This window comes from Pseudophryne corroboree, chromosome 5 (assembly GCF_028390025.1).
Source record: "Pseudophryne corroboree isolate aPseCor3 chromosome 5, aPseCor3.hap2, whole genome shotgun sequence".
Classification (NCBI taxonomy): domain Eukaryota; kingdom Metazoa; phylum Chordata; class Amphibia; order Anura; family Myobatrachidae; genus Pseudophryne; species Pseudophryne corroboree.
The window spans coordinates 633781721-633801799 of record NC_086448.1 but is presented as its reverse complement, the minus strand read 5'-3'; the positions used below and the strand labels follow the sequence as shown (position 1 = coordinate 633801799).

Here is a 20079-nt window from a genome sequence, read left to right as displayed (position 1 = left end):
GTTATTCCTGGGTCATATAGCGCTGGGGTGTGTGCTGGCATACCTGTCTTCAGAAAAGAGCTTCCCTGTGTATGTGTGGTGTGTCGGTACGTGTGTGTCGACATGTCTGAGGTTGAGGGCTCACCTAAGGAGGAGGGGGAGTTTATGAATGTTAGATCTCCGTCGGCGGTGCCGACGCCGGACTGGATGGATATGTGGAATGTTTTAAGTGCAAATGTTAATTTATTGCAAAAAAGGCTAGACAAAGCCGAAGCTGGGGCACAGTCAGTGAGTAAACCCATGCCTGTCCCTATGTCGCCGGGACCTTCGGGGTCTCAAAAGCGCCCACTATCCCAAATAGTTGACACAGATACCGACACGGATTCAGACTCCAATGTCGATTACGATGATACAAAATTACAGCCAAAGGTGGCTAAAGGTATTCGATATATGATTATCGCAATAAAAGATGTGTTGCATATCACTGAGGAACCCCCTGTCCCTGACACGAGGGTACACATGTATAAAGGAAAGAAACCTGAGGTATCCTTTCCCTCCTCACATGAGCTGAACAAAGTATGTGAAAAAGCGTGGGAAACTCCAGATAAAAAACTGCCGATTCCCAAAAGGATCCTAACAGCGTATCCTTTCCCGTCGCAGGATAGGATACGGTGGGAATCCTCCCCTAGGGTGGACAAGGCCTTGACGCGCTTATCAAAAAAGATAGCGCTTCCATCCCAAGATACGGCTAACCTCAAGGATCCTGCTGACCGCAAGCAGGAGGTTACCCTGAAGTCCATTTACACACATTCTGGTACGTTACTCAGACCGGCTATTGCGTCGGCCTGGGTTTGTAGTGCTGTAGCAGCATGGACAGATTCCTTATCAACGGATATTGAGACTCTTGATAAGGATACCATTTTATTGACCCTAGGGCATATAAAAGATGCGGTCTTGTATATGAGGGATGCTCAAAGAGACATTAGTTTACTGGGTTCCAGGATAAACGCTATGTCTATTTCTGCTAGGCGTGTCTTATGGACCCGACAGTGGACTGGTGATGCCGACTCCAAGAGACATATGGAGTTGTTGCCTTACAAGGGTGAGGAATTGTTTGGAGAGGGACTCTCGGACCTAGTCTCCACGGCTACGGCAGGTAAATCAAAATTTTTGCCATATATTCCCTCACAATCTAAGAAAGCGCCTCATTATCAAATGCAGTCCTTTCGTTCCAATAAAAGCAAGAGAGCACGTGGATCGTCCTTTCTTGCCAGAGGTAAGGGCAGAGGGAAAAAGCTGCATAACACAGCTAGTTCCCAGGAACAGAAGTCCTCCCCGGCCTCTGCAAAATCCACCACATGACGCTGGGGCTCCCCTGAGGGAGTCAGCTCCTGTGGGGGCACGTCTTCGACTGTTCAGCCACGTCTGGGTCCACTCACAGGTAGATCCATGGGCAATAGAAATAGTTTCCCAGGGTTACAAGCTGGAATTCGAAGTGCCTCCTCGCCGGTTTTTCAAATCGGCCCTACCGAAACAAACCCTGGAAAGGGAGATAGTGTTACATGCGATTCACAAATTGTGTCTTCAACAAGTGGTGGTAGAGGTTCCCCTGCTTCAAAGAGGGCAAGGGTACTACTCAACTCTGTTTGTGGTTCCGAAACCGGACGGTTCGGTCAGACCCATTTTAAATTTAAAATCCCTGAACCTTTACTTAAAACGGTTCAAGTTCAAAATGGAATCGCTCAGGCCGGTCATCGCCAGCCTAGAAGGGGGAGATTTTTTGGTATCTCTGGACATAAAGGATGCATACTTGCATGTCCCCATATATCCTCCTCATCAGGCGTACCTGAGATTTGCAGTACAGGATTGTCATTACCAATTTCAGAGGTTGCCGTTTGGGCTTTCCACGGCCCCGAGAATTTTCACCAAGGTAATGGCAGAAATGATAGTGCTCCTGCGCAAGCAGGGTGTCACAATTATCCCGTACTTGGACGATCTCCTCATAAAAGCGAGATCACGGGAGAAGTTGCTGAACAGCGTATCACTTTCACTGAATGTGTTACAGCGACACGGCTGGATTCTCAATATTCCAAAGTCGCAGCTGAATCCTACAACTTGTCTGCCCTTCTTGGGCATGATTCTGGACACAGACCAGAAAAGGGTTTTTCTTCAGACGGAAAAAGCGCAGGAACTCATGACTCTAGTCATGAACCTGTTGAAACCAAAACAAGTGTCAGTACATCATTGCACTCAAGTTCTGGGAAAGATGGTGGCAACATACGAAGCCATTCGATACGGCAGATTCCATGCAAGGACCTTCCAATGGGACCTGTTGGACAAATGGTCCGGGTCACATCTGCAATTGCATCAGCGGATCACCCTGTCCCCCAGGGCCAGAGTATCTCTCCTGTGGTGGCTAAACAGTGCTCACCTTCTAGAGGGCCGCAGGTTCGGCATTCAGGACTGGATCCTGGTGACCACGGACGCGAGCCTCAGAGGTTGGGGAGCAGTCACACAGGGAAGAAATTTCCAAGGACTTTGGTCAAGTCAAGAGACTTGTCTTCACATCAACATCCTGGAACTAAGGGCCATATACAACGCCCTACGTCAAGCGGAGATCTTACTTCGCAATCGACCAGTACTGATCCAGTCAGACAACATCACCGCAGTAGCTCATGTAAACAGCCAAGGCGGCACAAGGAGCAGAGTGGCAATGGCAGAAGCCACCAGAATTCTTCGCTGGGCGGAGAATCATGTAAGCGCTCTGTCAGCAGTGTTCATTCCGGGAGTGGACAACTGGGAAGCAGACTTCCTCAGCAGACACAATCTGCATCCGGGAGAGTGGGGACTTCATCAGGAAGTCTTCGCGCAGATTGCAAGTGGGGACTACCCCAAATAGACATGATGGCATCCCGTCTCAACAAAAAGCTGCAAAGGTATTGCGCCAGGTCAAGAGACCCTCAGGCAGTAGCTGTGGACGCCCTAGTGACACCGTGGGTGTTCCAGTCGGTATATGTGTTTCCTCCTCTTCCTCTCATACCCAAGGTGTTGAGGATAATGAGAAAAAGAGGAGTGAGAACAATTCTCATTGTTCCAGATTGGCCACGAAGGACCTGGTATCCGGATCTGCAAGAAATGCTCACAGAAGATCCGTGGCCTCTTCCTCTAAGGCAGGACCTGTTACAACAAGGTCCCTGTCTGTTCCAAGACTTACCGCCGCTGCGTTTGACGGCATGGCGGTTGAACGCCGGATCCTAGCGGAGAAAGGTATTCCGGATGAGGTCATTCCTACGCTAATAAAGGCTAGGAAGGACGTGACGTCTAAACAGTATCACCGAATATGGCGAAAATATGTATCTTGGTGTGAGGCCAGGAATGCTCCTACGGAAGAATTCCATCTAGGCCGTTTTCTTCACTACCTACAAACTGGAGTGAATTTGGGCCTAAAATTAGGCTCCATTAAGGTTCAGATTTCGGCCTTATCCATTTTCTTTCAAAAGGAATTGGCCTCTTTACCTAAAGTACAGACTTTTGTGAAGGGAGTACTGCATATTCAGCCTCCTTTTGTACCTCAGGTGGCGCCTTGGGACCTTAACGTGGTGTTAAGTTTCCTTAAGTCACATTGGTTTGAACCACTTAAAATAGTGGAGTTGAAATATATCACTTGGAAGGTGGTCATGTTGTTAGCCTTGGCTTCGGCTAGGCGAGTTTCGGAATTGGCGGCTTTATCACATAAAAGCCCCTATCTGGTTTTCCATATGGATAGAGCGGAGTTGCGGACCCGTCCTCAATTCCTACCTAAGATGGTCTCATCCTTTCATATGAACCAACCTATTGTCGTGCCTGTGGCTACACGTGACTTGGAGGATTCCGAGTCCCTTGATGTGGTCAGGGCTTTGAAAATTTTCGTGGCCAGAACGGCTAGGATCAGAAAAACAGAAGCACTGTTTGTCCTGTATGCAGCCAACAAGGTTGGCGGCCCTGCTTCAAAGCAGACTATTGCTCGCTGGATCTGTAACACGATTCAGCAGGCGCATTCTACGGCAGGATTGCAGTTACCGAAATCGGTTAAGGCCCATTCCACTAGGAAGGTGGGCTCATCTTGGGCGGCTGCCCGAGGGTCTCGGCACTACAGCTGTGCCGAGCTGCTACTTGGTCGGGGTCAAACACCTTTGCAAAGTTCTATAAGTTTGATACCCTGGCTGAGGAGGACCTCCTGTTTGCTCAATCGGTGCTGCAGAGTCATCCGCACTCTCCCGCCCGTTTGGGAGCTTTGGTATAATCCCCATGGTTCTTACGGAGTCCCAGCATCATCTAGGACGCTAGAGAATATAATAAGAATTTACTCACCGGTAATTCTATTTCTCGTAGTCCGTAGTGGATGCTGGGAACTCCGTAAGGATCATGGGGAATAGCGGGCTCCGAAGGAGGCTGGGCACTCTAGAAAGATCTTAGACTACCTGGTGTGCACTGGCTCCTCCCACCATGACCCTCCTCCAAGCCTCAGTTAGGACACCGTGCCCGGACGAGCGTACACAAAAAGGAAGGATTTTGAATCCCGGGTAAGACTCATACCAGCCACACCAATCACACCGTATAACTCGTGATATGAAACCCAGTTAACAGTATGAAACAACCGAGCCTCTCAACAGATGGCTCAACAATAACCCGATTTAGTTAACAATAACTACGTACAAGTATTGCAGATACACCGCACTTGGGACGGGCGCCCAGCATCCACTACGGACTACGAGAAATAGAATTACCGGTGAGTAAATTCTTATTTTCTCTGACGTCCTAGTGGATGCTGGGAACTCCGTAAGGACCATGGGGATTATACCAAAGCTCCCAAACGGGCGGGAGAGTGCGGCTGACTCTGCAACACCGAATGAGAGAACTCCAGGTCCTCCTCAGCCAGGGTATCAAATTTATAGAATTTTGCAAACGTGTTTGCCCCTGACCAAGTAGCAGCTCGGCAAAGCTGTAAAGCCGAGACCCCTCGGGCAGCCGCCCAAGATGAGCCCACCTTCCTTGTGGAATGGGCATTGACAGATTTTAGCTGTGGCAGGCCTGCCACAGAATGTGCAAGCTGAATTGTACTACAAATCCAACGAGCAATAGTCTGCTTAGAAGCAGGAGCACCCAGCTTGTTGGGTGCACATAAACTAAACAGCGAGTCAAATTTTCTGACTCCAGCTGTACTGGAAACATATATTTTCAGGGCCCTGACAACGTCTAGCAACTTGGAGTCCTCCAAGTCCTTAGTAGCCGTAGGCACCACAATAGGCTGGTTCAGGTGAAACGCTGACACCACCTTAGGGAGAAACTGGGGACGAGTCCTCAATTCTGCCCTATCCGTATGGAAAATTAGATAAGGGCTTTTACATGATAAAGCCGCCAATTCCGATACTCGCCTGGCCGAAGCCAAGGCCAATAACATGACCACTTTCAACGTGAGATATTTCAGATTCACGGTCTTTAGTGGCTCAAACCAATGTGATTTTAAGAAACTCAACACCACGTTGAGATCCCAAGGTGCCACAGCAGGCACAAATGGGGGCTGAATATGCAGCACTCCTTTTACAAATGTCTGAACTTCAGGTACTGAAGCTAGTTCTTTTTGAAAGAAAATCGACAGAGCCGAGATCTGTACCTTAATGGAGCCCAGTTTTAGGCCCATATTCACTCCTGCTTGCAGGTAATGCAGAAATCGACCTAGTTGAAATTCCTCTGTTGGGGCCTTTTCGGCCTCACACCATGCAACATACTTCCGCCATATGCGGTGATAATGATTTGCTGTAACCTCTTTCCTAGCTTTAATAAGCGTAGGAATGACTTTCTCCGGAATTCCCTTTTCCTTCAGGATCCGGCGTTCAACCGCCATGCCGTCAAACGCAGCCGCGGTAAGTTTTGGAACAGACAGGGCCCCTGCTGCCGCAGGTCCTGTCTGAGCGGCAGAGGCCATGGGTCCTCTGATATAATTTTTTGAAGTTCTGGGTACCAAGCTCTTCTTGGCCAATCCGGAACCACGAGTATCGTTCTTACTCCTCGCCTTCTTATTATTATTCTCAATACCTTTGGTATGAGGGGCAGAGGAGGGAACACATAAAACGACTGGTACACCCACGGTGTTACCAGAGCGTCCACAACTATCGCCTGAGGGTCCCTTGACCTGGCGCAATATCTTTTATTGCTGAAGAAAAGAAAAACACCCTAAGGTGAATTTACTCCAGGCGCTGATTGGGGAGGTGCACCACAGCAGCTATAACAAAAAAGGGGTTGGTCAGACCCCCAAAACACAAATGTATACAAAGATAGATGCTTGGTGCTGTGCGTGCCCACTGCCTGCTAATTCAATTTCCTGAGGAATCTCTACCTGGACCAGGTCCCCACCATCTTCCTACTTTGTGGATTCCCGTTAGAAGATCATCCATTCCCAGCGTGGAATCTCCATACAGCCAAACAAGGGACAAGCTTCTGCGGATGCCTACCGCTTAAACACCTTGAACAACTGCTGGTGGTAAATATTATACCTAATGGAACATTAACGGGACACCCAGAGTTTATCAATAGGGGACTGTTTTATTGGAACAGGTTTTGAACTGCTTTCATTGATTCGTATCAGGACTGAGAGGGGCACTGCTGCTTTGTGATCTGACACCCACCAGTGTCTTCTTATATATATACTTACGTATATTTTATACCATTTTAATTGTATTCTTTTACACTATTAAATATGTGGTTTTTCATGTGACCTGCTTCTCTCATATATGACCAAGTTAGCGCAATATCTTTTATATCTTTTTGTTGAGGCGGGACGCCATCATGTCCACCTGTGGCCTTTCCCAAAGGTGTACAATCCTTTGGAAGACTTCTGGATGAAGTCCCCACTCTCCCGGGTGGAGGTCGTGTCTGCTGAGAAGATCAGCTTCCCAGTTGTCCACTCCGGGAATGAACACTGTTGACAGTGCTAACACATGATTTTCCGTCCATCGGAGAATCCTTGTGGCTTTTGCCATCGCCATCCTGCTTCTTGTGTCGCCCTGTCGGTTTACATGGGCGACCGCCGTGATGTTGTCTGATTGGATCAGTACCGGCTGGTTTTGAAGCAGAGGCCTTGCCTGTGTAGAGAAGTCACCTGACTTGACCAAAGTCCTTGGAATTTTCTTCCCTGTGTGACTGCCCCCAGCCTCAAAGGCTGGCCTCCATGGTCACTAGGACCTAGTCCAGTATGTCGAACCTGCGGCCCTCCTTAAGATGGGCACTCTGCAGCCACCATTTTAGAGATACCCTGGTCCTTGGAGACAGGGTTATCAGCCGATGCATTTAATGATGCGATCCGGACCACTTGTCCAACAGGTCCCACTGAAAAGTTCTTGCATGGAACCTGCCGAATGGGATTGCTTCGTAGGAAGCTACCCTTTTTCCCAGGATTCGCGTGCAATGATGCACCGATACCTGTTTTGGCTTCAGGAGGTCTCTGACTAGAGATGACAGCTCCTTGGCTTTCTCCTCCCAGAGAAACACTTATTTCTGGTCTGTGTCCAGAACCATCCCCAGGAACAGTAGACGTGTCATAGGAACCAGCTGTGACTTTGGACTGTTTAGAATCCAACTCTGCTGTTGTAGCACTTTCCAAAATAGTGCTACCCCGACTAGCAACTGCTCCTTGGACCTCGCCCTTATAAGGAGATTGTCCAAGTACGGGATAATTAAAACTCCCTTTTTTCGAAGGAGTATCATCATTTCGGCCATTACCCTGGTAAACACCCTCGGTGCCTTGTACAGTCCTGTCTGGACTTGGTAATGGTAATCCTGTACCACAAATCTGAGGTACTTCTGGCGAGGATGGTAAATGGGGACATGCAGGTAAGCATCCTTGATGTCCTGGGATACCATGTAATCCCCCTCGTCCAGGCTTGCAATAACCGCCCCGAGCGATTTCATCTTGAACTTGAATTTTTTTATGTATGTGTTCAAGGATTTTAATATAAATGGGTCACACCGAACCATGTAGAATAGTAACCCCGTCCTTGTTGAAGTAGGGGCACTTGAGTATTACCTGTTGGGAATACTGCTTATTAATTGCCTTTAGTACAGCCTCCCTGCCTGAGGGAGTTGTCGGCAAGCCATAATCTAGGAAACGGCTAGGGGGGAGATATCTCGAATTCCAGCTTGTACCCCTGACATACTTCTTGAAAGAAACAGGGATCCACCTGTGAGCGAGCCCACTTATCGCTGAAATTTTTTTAGACGGCCCCCCACCGTACCTGGCTACACCTGTGGAGCCCCCGCGTCATGCTGTGGGCTCAGAGGAAGCGAGAGAAGAATTTTGAATCTGGGAGCAGGCTGACTGGTGCAGCTTTTCCTCTTCCCTTGTCTCTGTACAAAAGGGAAATGCCTTTGACCCGCTTGCTTTTCTGAAGCCGAAAGGACTGTACCTGATACAGTGCTTTCTTAGTCTGTGAGGAAACCTGAGGTAAAAATATTTCTTCCCAGCTGTGGCTGTGGATACGAGGTCCCAGAGATCATCCCCAAATAATTCCTCACCCTTATAAGGCAGAATCTTTTTAAAGTCAGCATCACCTGTCCCGTGACAGGTCTCTAATACCCTCCTGACAGAATGGACATTACATTCATTTTGGATGCCAGCCGGCAAAATATCCCTCTGTGCATCCCTCATATATAAGACGACGTCTTTAATATGTTCTCATGTTTGACAGGGTTACCGACCACGCTGCAGCAGCACGATCTGCAGGTCTCCGTCTAGTACCTGAGTGTGTAAATACAGACTTCAGGATATCCTCCTGTCTTTTATCAAACAGGTACCTTCAAAGTGGCCGTTCCTAAAACGGCAGTGCCACCTTTTTTGACAACCGTGTGAGCGCCTTATCCACCCCTAGGGGATATCTCCCAGCGTAACTTATCCTCCTGGCGGGAAAGGGTACGCCATCAGTAACTTTTTAGAAATTACCAGTTTTTAAACGGGGGAACCCACGCTTTTCACACACTTCATTTATTCATCTGATGGGGGAACAAAACACTGCCTGTTTTTTCTCCCCAAACCTAAAACCCCATTTTTAGAGGTGCTTGGGTTAATGTCAGAAATGTGTAACACATTTTTTATTGCCGGGATCAAGTCACGGATGTTCCTAGTGGATTGTGTATATGTCTCCACCTTGTCGACACTGGAGTCAGACTCCGTGTCGACATCTGTGTCTGCCATCTGAGAGAGCGGGCGTTTTTGAGCCCCTGATGGCCTTTGAGACGCCTGGGCAGGCGCGGGCTGAGAAGCCGGCTGTCCCACATCTGTTACGTCATCCACCCTTTTATGTAAGGAGTTGACACTGTCGGTTAATACCTTTCACCTATCCATCCACTCTGGTGTCGGCCCCACAGGGGGCTACATCACATATATCGGCCTCTGCTCCGTCACCATATAAGCCTCCTCATTCAACATGTCGACACACCCGTACCGACACACCGCAGACACACAGGGAATGCTCTAAACGAGGACAGGACCCACAAAAGCCCTTTGGGGGGACAGAGTGAGAGTATGCCAGCACACACCAGAGCGCTATATAATGCAGGGACTAACTGAGTTATGTCCCCTATAGCTGCTTTTTTTATATATGTATACTGCGCCTAAATTAAATGCCCCCCCTCTTTTTTTTTTTTAAATAAAGTATTTTTATTTCGAAGGAGAGTAGTTTGCATACAGACATTGCATAACAGGAACACATTAAACACGTAATGACATGTCCTCATCGGGGAACAGCATTCACTTTCGACTTATTTTCAAACTATGTCATTTGCTCATAGGCGCATAGGAATGTACAGTTATATATACCATTATTTTGCATTATCCGTACACTCTAGTATTCATGAAATCACATTATACTTTGTTTTGTTCCCCCCCCCCCCTCAAATATAACTCTTACGGACAATCCGTCCGAGTAAAACCCTTTAAAAGAGAAGAAAACAATCAGAAACCAAACACAGAGAACCCCAGAAATAAAAAAATTAAGAAAACAAAGAGCAAAAAACATTATGGGGAAGAGGACGCATTGGGGGATACTAGCACTCTAAATCCTACCCTGTCCAGATGGGCACAGAGCCACTCTCTCATTCACAACCCATTGGGTGAGAGGGAAGCCTATGGCCCTAGAAGATCATAACTTGGCAAATCCAGGACCTGTTAGTAACCCTATCACCATTAAGTTGTAGGGTCTGGGACGGAGTATATGGATTCCAGCCATGGAGACCAAATTCTTTCAAATTTAGCGGAGGCATTGTGTTTCATATAAATGTATCGTTCCTTAAAAACAGTGTCGTTTATTAGTGCCTTAAGAGCGGGGAGTGTAGGGCCCTTAGGGGCCATCCATAGCCTCGCAATGCTCACCTTCGCCATTGCACATATGTTGCGAGCATATAGGCCCTCTGGACCAGACACAAAGTCAGAGCTACCCATTCCCAGGATGCAAAATTGCGGAGTAAGCATGGCCTCGTCCACCCCTGTGTTCCCCAGAATCGATCCGACCCCCGCCCAGAAAGCCCGCAGCACCGGACAATCCCAAATGAGGTGCCAAAAAGTACCTGCAGTCATCCCACACTTAGGGCAGTCACCCACACGACCCGTCCCGAATTTGGCCAGTCTGGCCGGGGTCATATATATTCTATGCAAAAGGAAGTATTGTATCTGTTGATACCTGATGGATTTGGTAACCGTGCACGGAGTTTCCAAAGCAAGGGCCCAGTTCTCTTCATCTATGGGGCCCAGATCCTGCTCCCATTTGACACGGAGACGTGTCAAAGGATCTATATGGAGTTTGGCGAGTAGATAACCATAAGCATGGGAAATCATCTTAACTCGACCCAGCATACTTACAAAGGTCTTAATGGGAAATGGTATAATTTTAGGGGGGGAATTGGCGAATTGGGACTGCAAGGCATGTCTGAGCTGGAGGTATCTAAAAAAATAGGAGTTAGGCAAATTAAACTCATCTTTTAGTTGTTGGAAGGATTTGAGCGTATTATCCGTATAAAGGTGATTTATGGAAATCACTGATTTAGGGGCCCAAACTTCCCTCCCCTCGAGCGCATACAGTTCAGGGAGCCATTTAGAATACCAGAGGGGGGTGTCCGGGTCCAATCCATCAAATTTCAAAAGAATTTTTAGTGCCTGCCACACCTTCATGGCTTGGTATATAAGAGGAGGGAGGAACCGGGCCAAGCTCCCACTCAGCAACACCTGCAGGGGGGATAAGTCGAAGAAGTAGCATTGGACAAATACCCAGTGTAGAGAAGTGACGCCAGTATCCTGTACCCATGCACTAATATGAGACAGCTGAGCGGCATAGTAGTACATCTGAAAGTTTGGCAAGGCCAGACCTCCGTCGCTGCGCAGCCTGGTGAGAGTGTTCAGTTGTATTCTAGGACGTTTGCTAGCCCATATTAAAGAAGACAGGACACTATTCAATTTTCTAAAGAAGGATGGATGAATATATACAGGGGATTGCAGAACCACATATAGAATCTTAGGTAGTATTATCATTTTTACGAGGCTGACCCTGCCAGATACAGTCAATGGAAGCTTACACCAAGTCTTGGATTTACGAGTAATTTGTTGCATGATCGGATCAAGGTTCAAAGGTGTAAAGTCAGAGGGGTCATTGGTTACCTGAATCCCAAGATATTTAAATTTCGCCGTCCAACATAGCGGTAGGGAGATTTTAGGAGCAGCAGGGGGGGGGGGGGGGCAATCACAGGCATAATAGAGGACTTAGACCAGTTAATATGAAGGCCTGAATATACACCGAACTCCTCAATCAATTGCAACACTGTAGGCATAGACCTGGTGTAATCCTGCAGAAACAACAGCATGTCGTCAGCGTAAAGGGCAATCCTATCCTCACGAGGGCCGGTATGAATGCCCACCACGCCTGGGTGGGACCTTATTAGACAGGCCAAGGGTTCGATGGCCAGGGCAAACAAGGTTGGGGACAGAGGACATCCCTGCCTGGTCCCGCGAAACAGGCGGAACGAGGGAGAGATATAGCCATTCACTGAGATCCTGGCAGTCGGGTGCTGATAAAGCAATTTAATCCATTTTATAAAATTAGGCCCGAAACCCATAGCTGTCATGACCTCCCATAGATAGGACCACTCGATACTGTCAAATGCCTTGGCGGCATCCAGTGAGACCACTACCGAGTCAGAGGGGAAGTCATATGGGATTTGTAAAATGGTATATAATCTACGTAGGTTAATAGAAGTGGACATCCCTGGCATAAAGCCGGTCTGGTCGGAGTGGATAATGGAAGTAATTACGGTGTTGAGTCGAACTGCTAAAATCTTTGCCAGGATCTTAGTGTCAGTGGGAATCAATGATATCGGTCTATAGGATTCTGGGGATCTAGGGTCTTTTCCGGGCTTCGGGATCACTATAATAATCGCCTCCGCCATAGAGGGGGGAAGTTGATCATTAACAAAAATATCAGAATACAGGGCGTGAAGCCTAGGACCGAAGAAATCAATGTGGGTCTTGTATACCTCTGAGGGGATGCCGTCATAGCCCGGTGCCTTGCCGCTGGGAGACAAGCCAATAGCCGCCGTTACCTCTTCCAGAGTTAAGGGTGCCTCCAGCATCTCAGAGGCCTCCGGGGGGAGTGTGGGTAGGGGAATATTACTTAAATAAGCGGAGAGGTCTGATGTCGAGTCTACCAGTTGTGAACTGTAGACCTCAGCATAGTAGGAGCGGAATAGCTGCGCAATTTCCGGCGTGGTGTTCACAAGGGCACCATCGCTACCGGTCATCTGAGCAATTGTAGAACCTGGGCGGTCACTGTGCACCAATCGAGCCAACAGGCCACCTGGCCTATCGCCCTGCATGTAAATATTAGTAGCCTGAAATAGAAGCGAGCGCGAGTTTTTATCAGACAGATGAGCCACCCATGCCGACTGGGCCGCCAGCCAGCGTACCTTCAGCGCAGGGGTGCCATCCACCAAGTATCTAGATTCCAAATCCCTGGCGTCACTCTCAAGGGCTCGCTCTCTCTCCCTGCAGGACATTTTGAGGACAGAAATACGTCTAATATACGTTCCCCTTAGGAATGCCTTAAATGAATCCCAAACCACTGTTCCGGGGGCCGAGCCTACATTGTCAGTAAAGTATCCCTCCCACTGAGTCACCTGGTCAGAGCAGTCACCTATTTGCAGCAGCCAGGAAGGATGCAGTTTCCAATAAGATTGACCCCTCTGGCTCACCATAGCGAGAGTCAACACCATAGGGGAGTGATCAGATATACCCCGGGCCTCGTATTGGACGTCAACCACCCTAGGGAGAAGAACGGGGGAGAGTAGGGTCAGATCGATCCTGGAGAACAAACCATGCGTGCCAGAGAAGCATGAAAACTGTCTAGTCGTAGGGTGCCGAGCTCTCCACACATCCACCCACTGCAAATTATTCAGAAAATCAGCAAATTTAGTAGGACTAGAGCGGACCCCAGCAGCCTGCGGAGAGCGCCATCTGTCTAAAGCTAAATTCATGACATTGTTAAAGTCACCCAAGCAGATTACCGGGTGTCCGGAGAGGAGGCTATGAATGAAGCGGCTTGCTGTAGTACATCGTACGAGAATGGGGGGGGGATATAAACCGCCAGTATGTAGTAGGGTTGGGAACTTAGTCTACATTCAAGGAACACAAATCGACCGTATTTGTCAGTCTTGACCGATACCAGCTCAAATTGGACCGATTTCTTTATCAGGATTGACACACCCCTGGAGGAAGAGGAGTGAGAAGCGTGATAGGCCCAGCCCACCCAGGGTCTTCTAAGTGACAGTAACCTATTCCCCTCCAAGTGAGTCTCGCAGAGACATGCAACATCCGGGCCATATTTCCCAAGTGTAGTTAATACTAAGGAACGCTTTATCTTATTATTTAAACCTCGAACATTCCATGTCAGAAATTTCAAATTAGCCATAGATCTGGTAATATTCTATGTAGTAACCTAAAGATACAGTCCAGCGAATATTCCTGGAAATTGTTAGTGAGGGTAATAACAGTGCTATACTACTCAATCCCTGATTCTTAATCGACAGTATCCAATGCATCAGACATACTTCCCACATCAAAATGAATGTACTCCAAAACAAATTTAAGCATGAGAAAAATAAACTATAGAAAGAAAAAAACTTGTGTAAGGCACAGCAACAAGCTGTTCGCTGAACTCTCCCCCCCTCCCCGTATACCACCCCTAACTTCGGCATACTTAAATCCCAAACTATCGTTTCTATCTCTCAAGGGCTAAATACTAAACAAAACCCTTAACCAAAGTCAAGCGATCAAGAGAAAGAAAAGAAAAGTCCTGAGCCACCAACGCCAAGGGGGGGCTCCCTGGACAATGGGTAGATGCCTCTGGTGGTCCCAACCGATCATTAGACAGTGCAGGGCCTCAATCCGGGGCCATCTGGCGCGCTCCCGGAGCATATCTGTCCAGCCATTGGGCCGCCTCTCTAGGGGAATTGAAGAATTTGGTTTCCCCGTCCGCTACCACCCGGAGTCGGGAGGGGAATAGCATAGAGTAGGAGACGTTCAGGTCTCTGAGGCGCCTCTTGATAGGCATAAACTGGGCTCGATCCTTCTGGACTTCCGCGGCAAAATCAGGAAAAGCAGACACGGTAACCCCGTTTCTGGTAAGGGGGCCTTTTGTGCGTCCCAACCGGAGGACCGAGTCACGGTCCTTATAATGCAGAAATTTGGCGATGAAGGTGCGCGGAGGGGCGCCAGGAGGTAGAGGATGAGATGGTATCCGGTGTGCACGCTCCACCGTAAACTGTGCCGTGAAGGATTCAGCGCCGTACAGTTCCTTAAGCCATGACTCCAGGAAGACCTCAGGCTGGGAGCCCTCCTCCTTCTCCGGCAGGCCCACAAATCGCACATTATTTCTACGCAGCCGACCCTCCATGTCTAGTAATTTGGATTGAAGGGATGTTACTTGCTGGGTTACCGTGGAAATAGATTGTTTCATAGGACCGCACATATCCTCCAGATTCGAGACACGGGTTTCTGCCTCTCCCACTCTCTCTCGTATGCGCTGGACGTCCTGCCAAAGCAGTGAGAGATCACACTGCACTTTCTCCATCTTATCTGAAAGACGCTGTTCCGATACAGCTATTGCCTCCAGCACTTGTTGAAGAGATGGAGCTGCGGGTGTGTTAGGGGATTCAGCAGCTGTTGCAGATGGGGAGTAGGAGTGGGACGGAGAGGCCCCCTGCGAAGCGGCCTGCGAGGCCCGTTGGTTTAGTGGGTTAGGTTGTCTGGCAAATTTCTCCAGCTTCGCCGCAGCCGTGCGCTGGCCGTCCCGAACCATGACGGACAATAGGTAGTAACAGACACTCCGGTATAATCTCAGGTCAAAAGCGTAGAAGGAGACTTCAGCAATGAGTGAATTTTAGGGTTGTAATAAGCAGAAACACATCCGCAGCTGGTCTCCAAAGTAGTAGGCAAATGTAAAAGAAAGTACTGGCAGCGTCCCAGAATATAGGTGAGAGCAGGAGCGATGCGGTTATTTAGTATGTAAAATAAGACAGCAACTGAAGTCAAAGTGTAATTTGATCCCAGGAGGTAGAAGTCACTCACCAGTTACATATCAGTCAGCCTTTAAGTGAGAGTGTTCCCTCTATGACTGGAAGCAGCAGTCCAGAGCAGTGGGGCCGGGAATCTCCAAAATTGAGGCCGGGGATCCGGAGGAGGTATAGGCCGCAAATCCGGAAGTATGTCTCCTCGGCCGTACAGACCCCGGGGAGAGCGGGGAAATCGCCTGCCGGTGCCCTGCAGCGTAGGGAAGAAAAGCAGGGTATTCAGGCACACCAAAGGGGCCAGGATATTACAGGAGGATGTTTAATCCAGGGAGCTCCCGGGATCTGCTTCCTACTCCTGTGCTGCCGTGCCCCCCCCCCCCCCCCTCTCTTTTTTAACCCTTTTCTGTGTTGTAAACTGCAGGGGAGAGCTAGGGAGCTTCCCTCCATCGGAGCTGTGAGGGAAAATGGCGCCAGTGTGCTTGAGGGAGATAGCTCCGCCCCTTTTCCGCGGCCTATTCTCCCGCTTTTTTATGGAATCTGGCAGGGGTATTTTCCTCATATATAGCCCCTGGGGCTATATATTGAGGTATTTTTGCCAGCCAAGGTGTTTTTATTGCTGCCTCAGGGCGCCCCCCCCAGCGCCCTGCACCCTCAGTGACCGGAGTGTGAAGTGTGTGAGAGGAGCAATGGCGCACAGCTGCAGTGCTGTGCGCTACCTTGGTGAAGACTGAGTCTTCATGCCGCCGATTTTCCGGACCATCTTCTTGCTTCTGGCTCTGTAAGGGGGACGGCGGCGCGGCTCCGGGACCGAACACCAAGGACTGGGCCTGCGGTCGATCCCTCTGGAGCTAATGGTGTCCAGTAGCCTAAGAAGCCCAATCCGGCTGCAAGCAGGCGAGTTCGCTTCTTCTCCCCTTAGTCCCTCGCTGCAGTGAGCCTGTTGCCAGCAGGTCTCACTGAAAATAAAAAAACCTAAGTCTATTTCTTTCTAAGAGCTCAGGAGAGCCCCTAGTGTGCATCCAACCTCGGCCGGGCACGAAATCTAACTGAGGCTTGGAGGAGGGTCATGGTGGGAGGAGCCAGTGCACACCAGGTAGTCTAAGATCTTTCTAGAGTGTCCAGCCTCCTTCGGAGCCCGCTATTCCCCATGGTCCTTACGGAGTTCCCAGCATCCACTAGGACGTCAGAGAAAAGATTTTAAACCTACCGGTAAATCTTTTTCTCGTAGTCCGTAGAGGATGCTGGGCGCCCGTCCCAAGTGAAGACTACTTCTGCAAGACTTGTATATAGTTATTGCTTACATAAGGGTTATGTTATAGTTTCATCGGTTTTGGGCCGATGATATGTTGTTCTTCATACTGTTAACTAGATAGTATATCACAAGTTATACGGTGTGATTGGTGTGGCTGGTATGAATCTTGCCCTTGGATTACAAAAATCCTTTCCTTGTACTGTCCGTCTCCTCTGGGCACAGTTTCTCTAACTGAGGTCTGGAGGAGGGGCATAGAGGGAGGAGCCAGTGCACACCCAGAGTCAAAGTCTTTCTTAAAGTGCCCATGTCTCCTGCGGAGCCCGTCTATCCCCATGGTCCTTACGGAGTCCCAGCATCCTCTACGGACTACGAGAAAAAGATTTACCGGTAGGTTTAAAATCTTATTTTCTTTTGGGTACCCCCTCTTATTAAGCACTTTTTATCACACCATAGATGCTGATCAACAGGTAGTTATACAAGATTTCTGCAGCACCTTACGTAGTGTTTATAACTATTATAATCCCGTGTATCGGGATTGAAAAATAGCATCCGGGATTGGCTTTTAACTATGTGCCCGTCCCCTCGCCCCGCCTCGCACACATAACTCACCATATACCAGGGGCGGGCAGGTGGGGAACATCCTCCGCTCTCTCCTGGCAGCTCCCAGCGGCGTGTGACGGTGTAGCGTGACCTCTCACGCTGCGCTGGGGAGCCGGAAGAAGGAACCTGGGCAGCATCTGAGTGTCCTGTGGACGCTCAACGCTGATCCCTCAATCCCCGGGATTGGAGCTTCCAATACCGGGATTGAATCCCGGACGTTTTTGGCTCTAAATCCCGGGATCCCGATCCCGGGATTGGCCACCATAACTATAATCTTGTACATTCATCATATGCTATCATCGTGTACAGGATTCATGAGAACATCCAATAACATGCCCAACTTCAGTAATGTGTTGTGTATTATCTTTCCATGACATTCATTATTTTCTCATCAGGACAATATTAAGTCATTAGTTTATAAAGTGGAGGTATTTATTTTTCAGAAATATAACACTAGGATTAAAATGTCAATGAAAATAGATATCCATTTACCATGTATGATACTTTCTAATCTATTAACATACAAACGGGTAGAATTATGAAAGTGTCTGTTTTGAAGTTTAAATCTACCTCATAACGTTTATACTCCTTTCACACCGCACAAATAACCCGGTATCGACCCGGCATGGGTCTGCGTGCGGTGTGAAAGCGCCATAGCCGAATGACCCGCCAATTCAACCCGGTAATAAAGCAGTGTTATTCCAGGGTTGAATACCGGGTCAATGGCAGTGTAAACAGGCGCGACCCGGGACCCGTTCACTACAACAGGGAGAGGTGGCGCGGAGATAATCTCATCTCCCAGCGCCGCCTCCGCCCCCCGCTGCTATGGCAACCCGCCCAGCATATTGCCCGGTTGGGGAAGCCAGCAGCAGCGTCCAATGCAGGATCCCACCCGGGAAGGACTCGTTTCCAATTCCCGGGTGGGATCCGGCATTGGCAGTGTGAAAGGGGTATTACTCACATCAAATAACCAGCAAAAGAAAGACTGTGCTCAAGAAATGGTGCTTTTTTTGTTGCAATGTCCAGAACAATGGTTCCTAAACTTTTTTGAATAACTGTGCCACAGCGTGTAACATATTTTTTAGTTTTTTTTTACAGCACCCCTAGGCCAAAAGTTTCATATATTGATATTCATTAAAAAAAATAAAAAAAATCTAAAATGAAGTAAATTGTGTTTATATGTCATTCTTAGGCTCACTTATGTGGTGAGGAACAGGATTCGCTTCTGTTTATCCACCACATATTTTATGACTGGAAGCCAACAAGCACTGGTTTTCCTTATCACATTGACCATGCATAATTTTAATTGGTCCTGGACCACCAACTCATGGCACCCCTGCAACTGCCCTAAGGCACCCAGTTTGAGAACCACTGGTTTAGAACATAACAACTGCTGGCTATGCCAAACAACACTCTTTTTAGCCAACAGTTTCGCCATCAGAATCTCATTCCGAAACTCGCAAACAAAACACATTTACCTTACATTCCTGAAAATATTCCAGCTGAGAATAGTCCTGAATCAAGTTGATAAAATCCTGAAAAAATGGAAATAATTATCCATAAACCAAAGGATAATAGGCAGAAAAATGAAAAGGTGCTAAAATCAGAATGTTTATAAAATAATACATTCAATAAAAAAAAAAGTTATCTAAAACACTTATTGAATAACTGTAAAAATAATATTTTGCGTAACCACTTAACTGAAGAATATTTTTTTTTAAAAACGCTTAGAGATTTTTGTTTTTTTTACTTTTGATTGAATTAGGTTAAGAACATTTAAAAATAAGAATTTACTCACCGGTAATTCTATTTCTCGTAGTCCGTAGTGGATGCTGGGGACTCCGTAAGGACCATGGGGAATAGACGGCTCCGCAGGAGACTGGGCACATCTAAAGAAAGATTTAGGTCTATCTGGTGTGCACTGGCTCCTCCCCCTATGACCCTCTTCCAAGCCTCAGTTAGGACACTGTGCCCGGAAGAGCTGACACAATAAGGAAGGATTTTGAATCCCGGGTAAGACTCATACCAGCCACACCAATCACACCGTATAACTCGTGATAGGAACCCCGGTTAACAGTATGATAACAACGGAGCCTCTGAACAGATGGCTCGCAATAACAACCCGATTTGTGTAACAATAACTATTTACAAGTATTGCAGACAATCCGCACTTGGGATGGGCGCCCAGCATCCACTACGGACTACGAGAAATAGAATTACCGGTGAGTAAATTCTTATTTTCTCTGACGTCCTAGTGGATGCTGGGGACTCCGTAAGGATCATGTGGATTATACCAAAGCTCCCAAACGGGCGGGAGAGTGCGGATGACTCTGCAACACCGAATGAGAGAACTCCAGTTCCTCCTCAGCCAGGGTATCAAATTTGTAGAATTTTTCAAACGTGTTTGCCCCTGACCAAGTAGCAGCTCAGCAAAGTTGTAAAGCCGAGACCCCTCGGGCAGCCGCCCAAGATGAGCCCACCTTCCTTGTGGAATGGGCTTTTACAGATTTAGGCTGCAGTAGTCCCACCGCAGAATGCGCCAGCTGAATAGTGCTACAAATCCAGCGCGCGATAGTCTGCTTAGAAGCAGGAGCACCCAGTTTGTTGGGTGCATACAGGATAAACAGCGAGTCAGTTTTCCTGACTCCAGCCGTCCTGGAAACATA

General features: G+C 48.1%; 1 protein-coding gene across 2 annotated transcripts in view; it reads right to left on the bottom strand.

The window, feature by feature from the left end:
• Positions 1-20079, bottom strand: part of RMC1 (regulator of MON1-CCZ1) — a 204160-nt gene that overhangs the window by 137549 nt on the left and 46532 nt on the right. For both annotated transcript variants that reach the window (XM_063923596.1, XM_063923595.1), the window contains exon 4: positions 18892-18948. In XM_063923596.1, coding sequence (XP_063779666.1) covers positions 18892-18948 — 57 coding nt within the window. The remainder of the gene's footprint in view (positions 1-18891; positions 18949-20079) is intronic.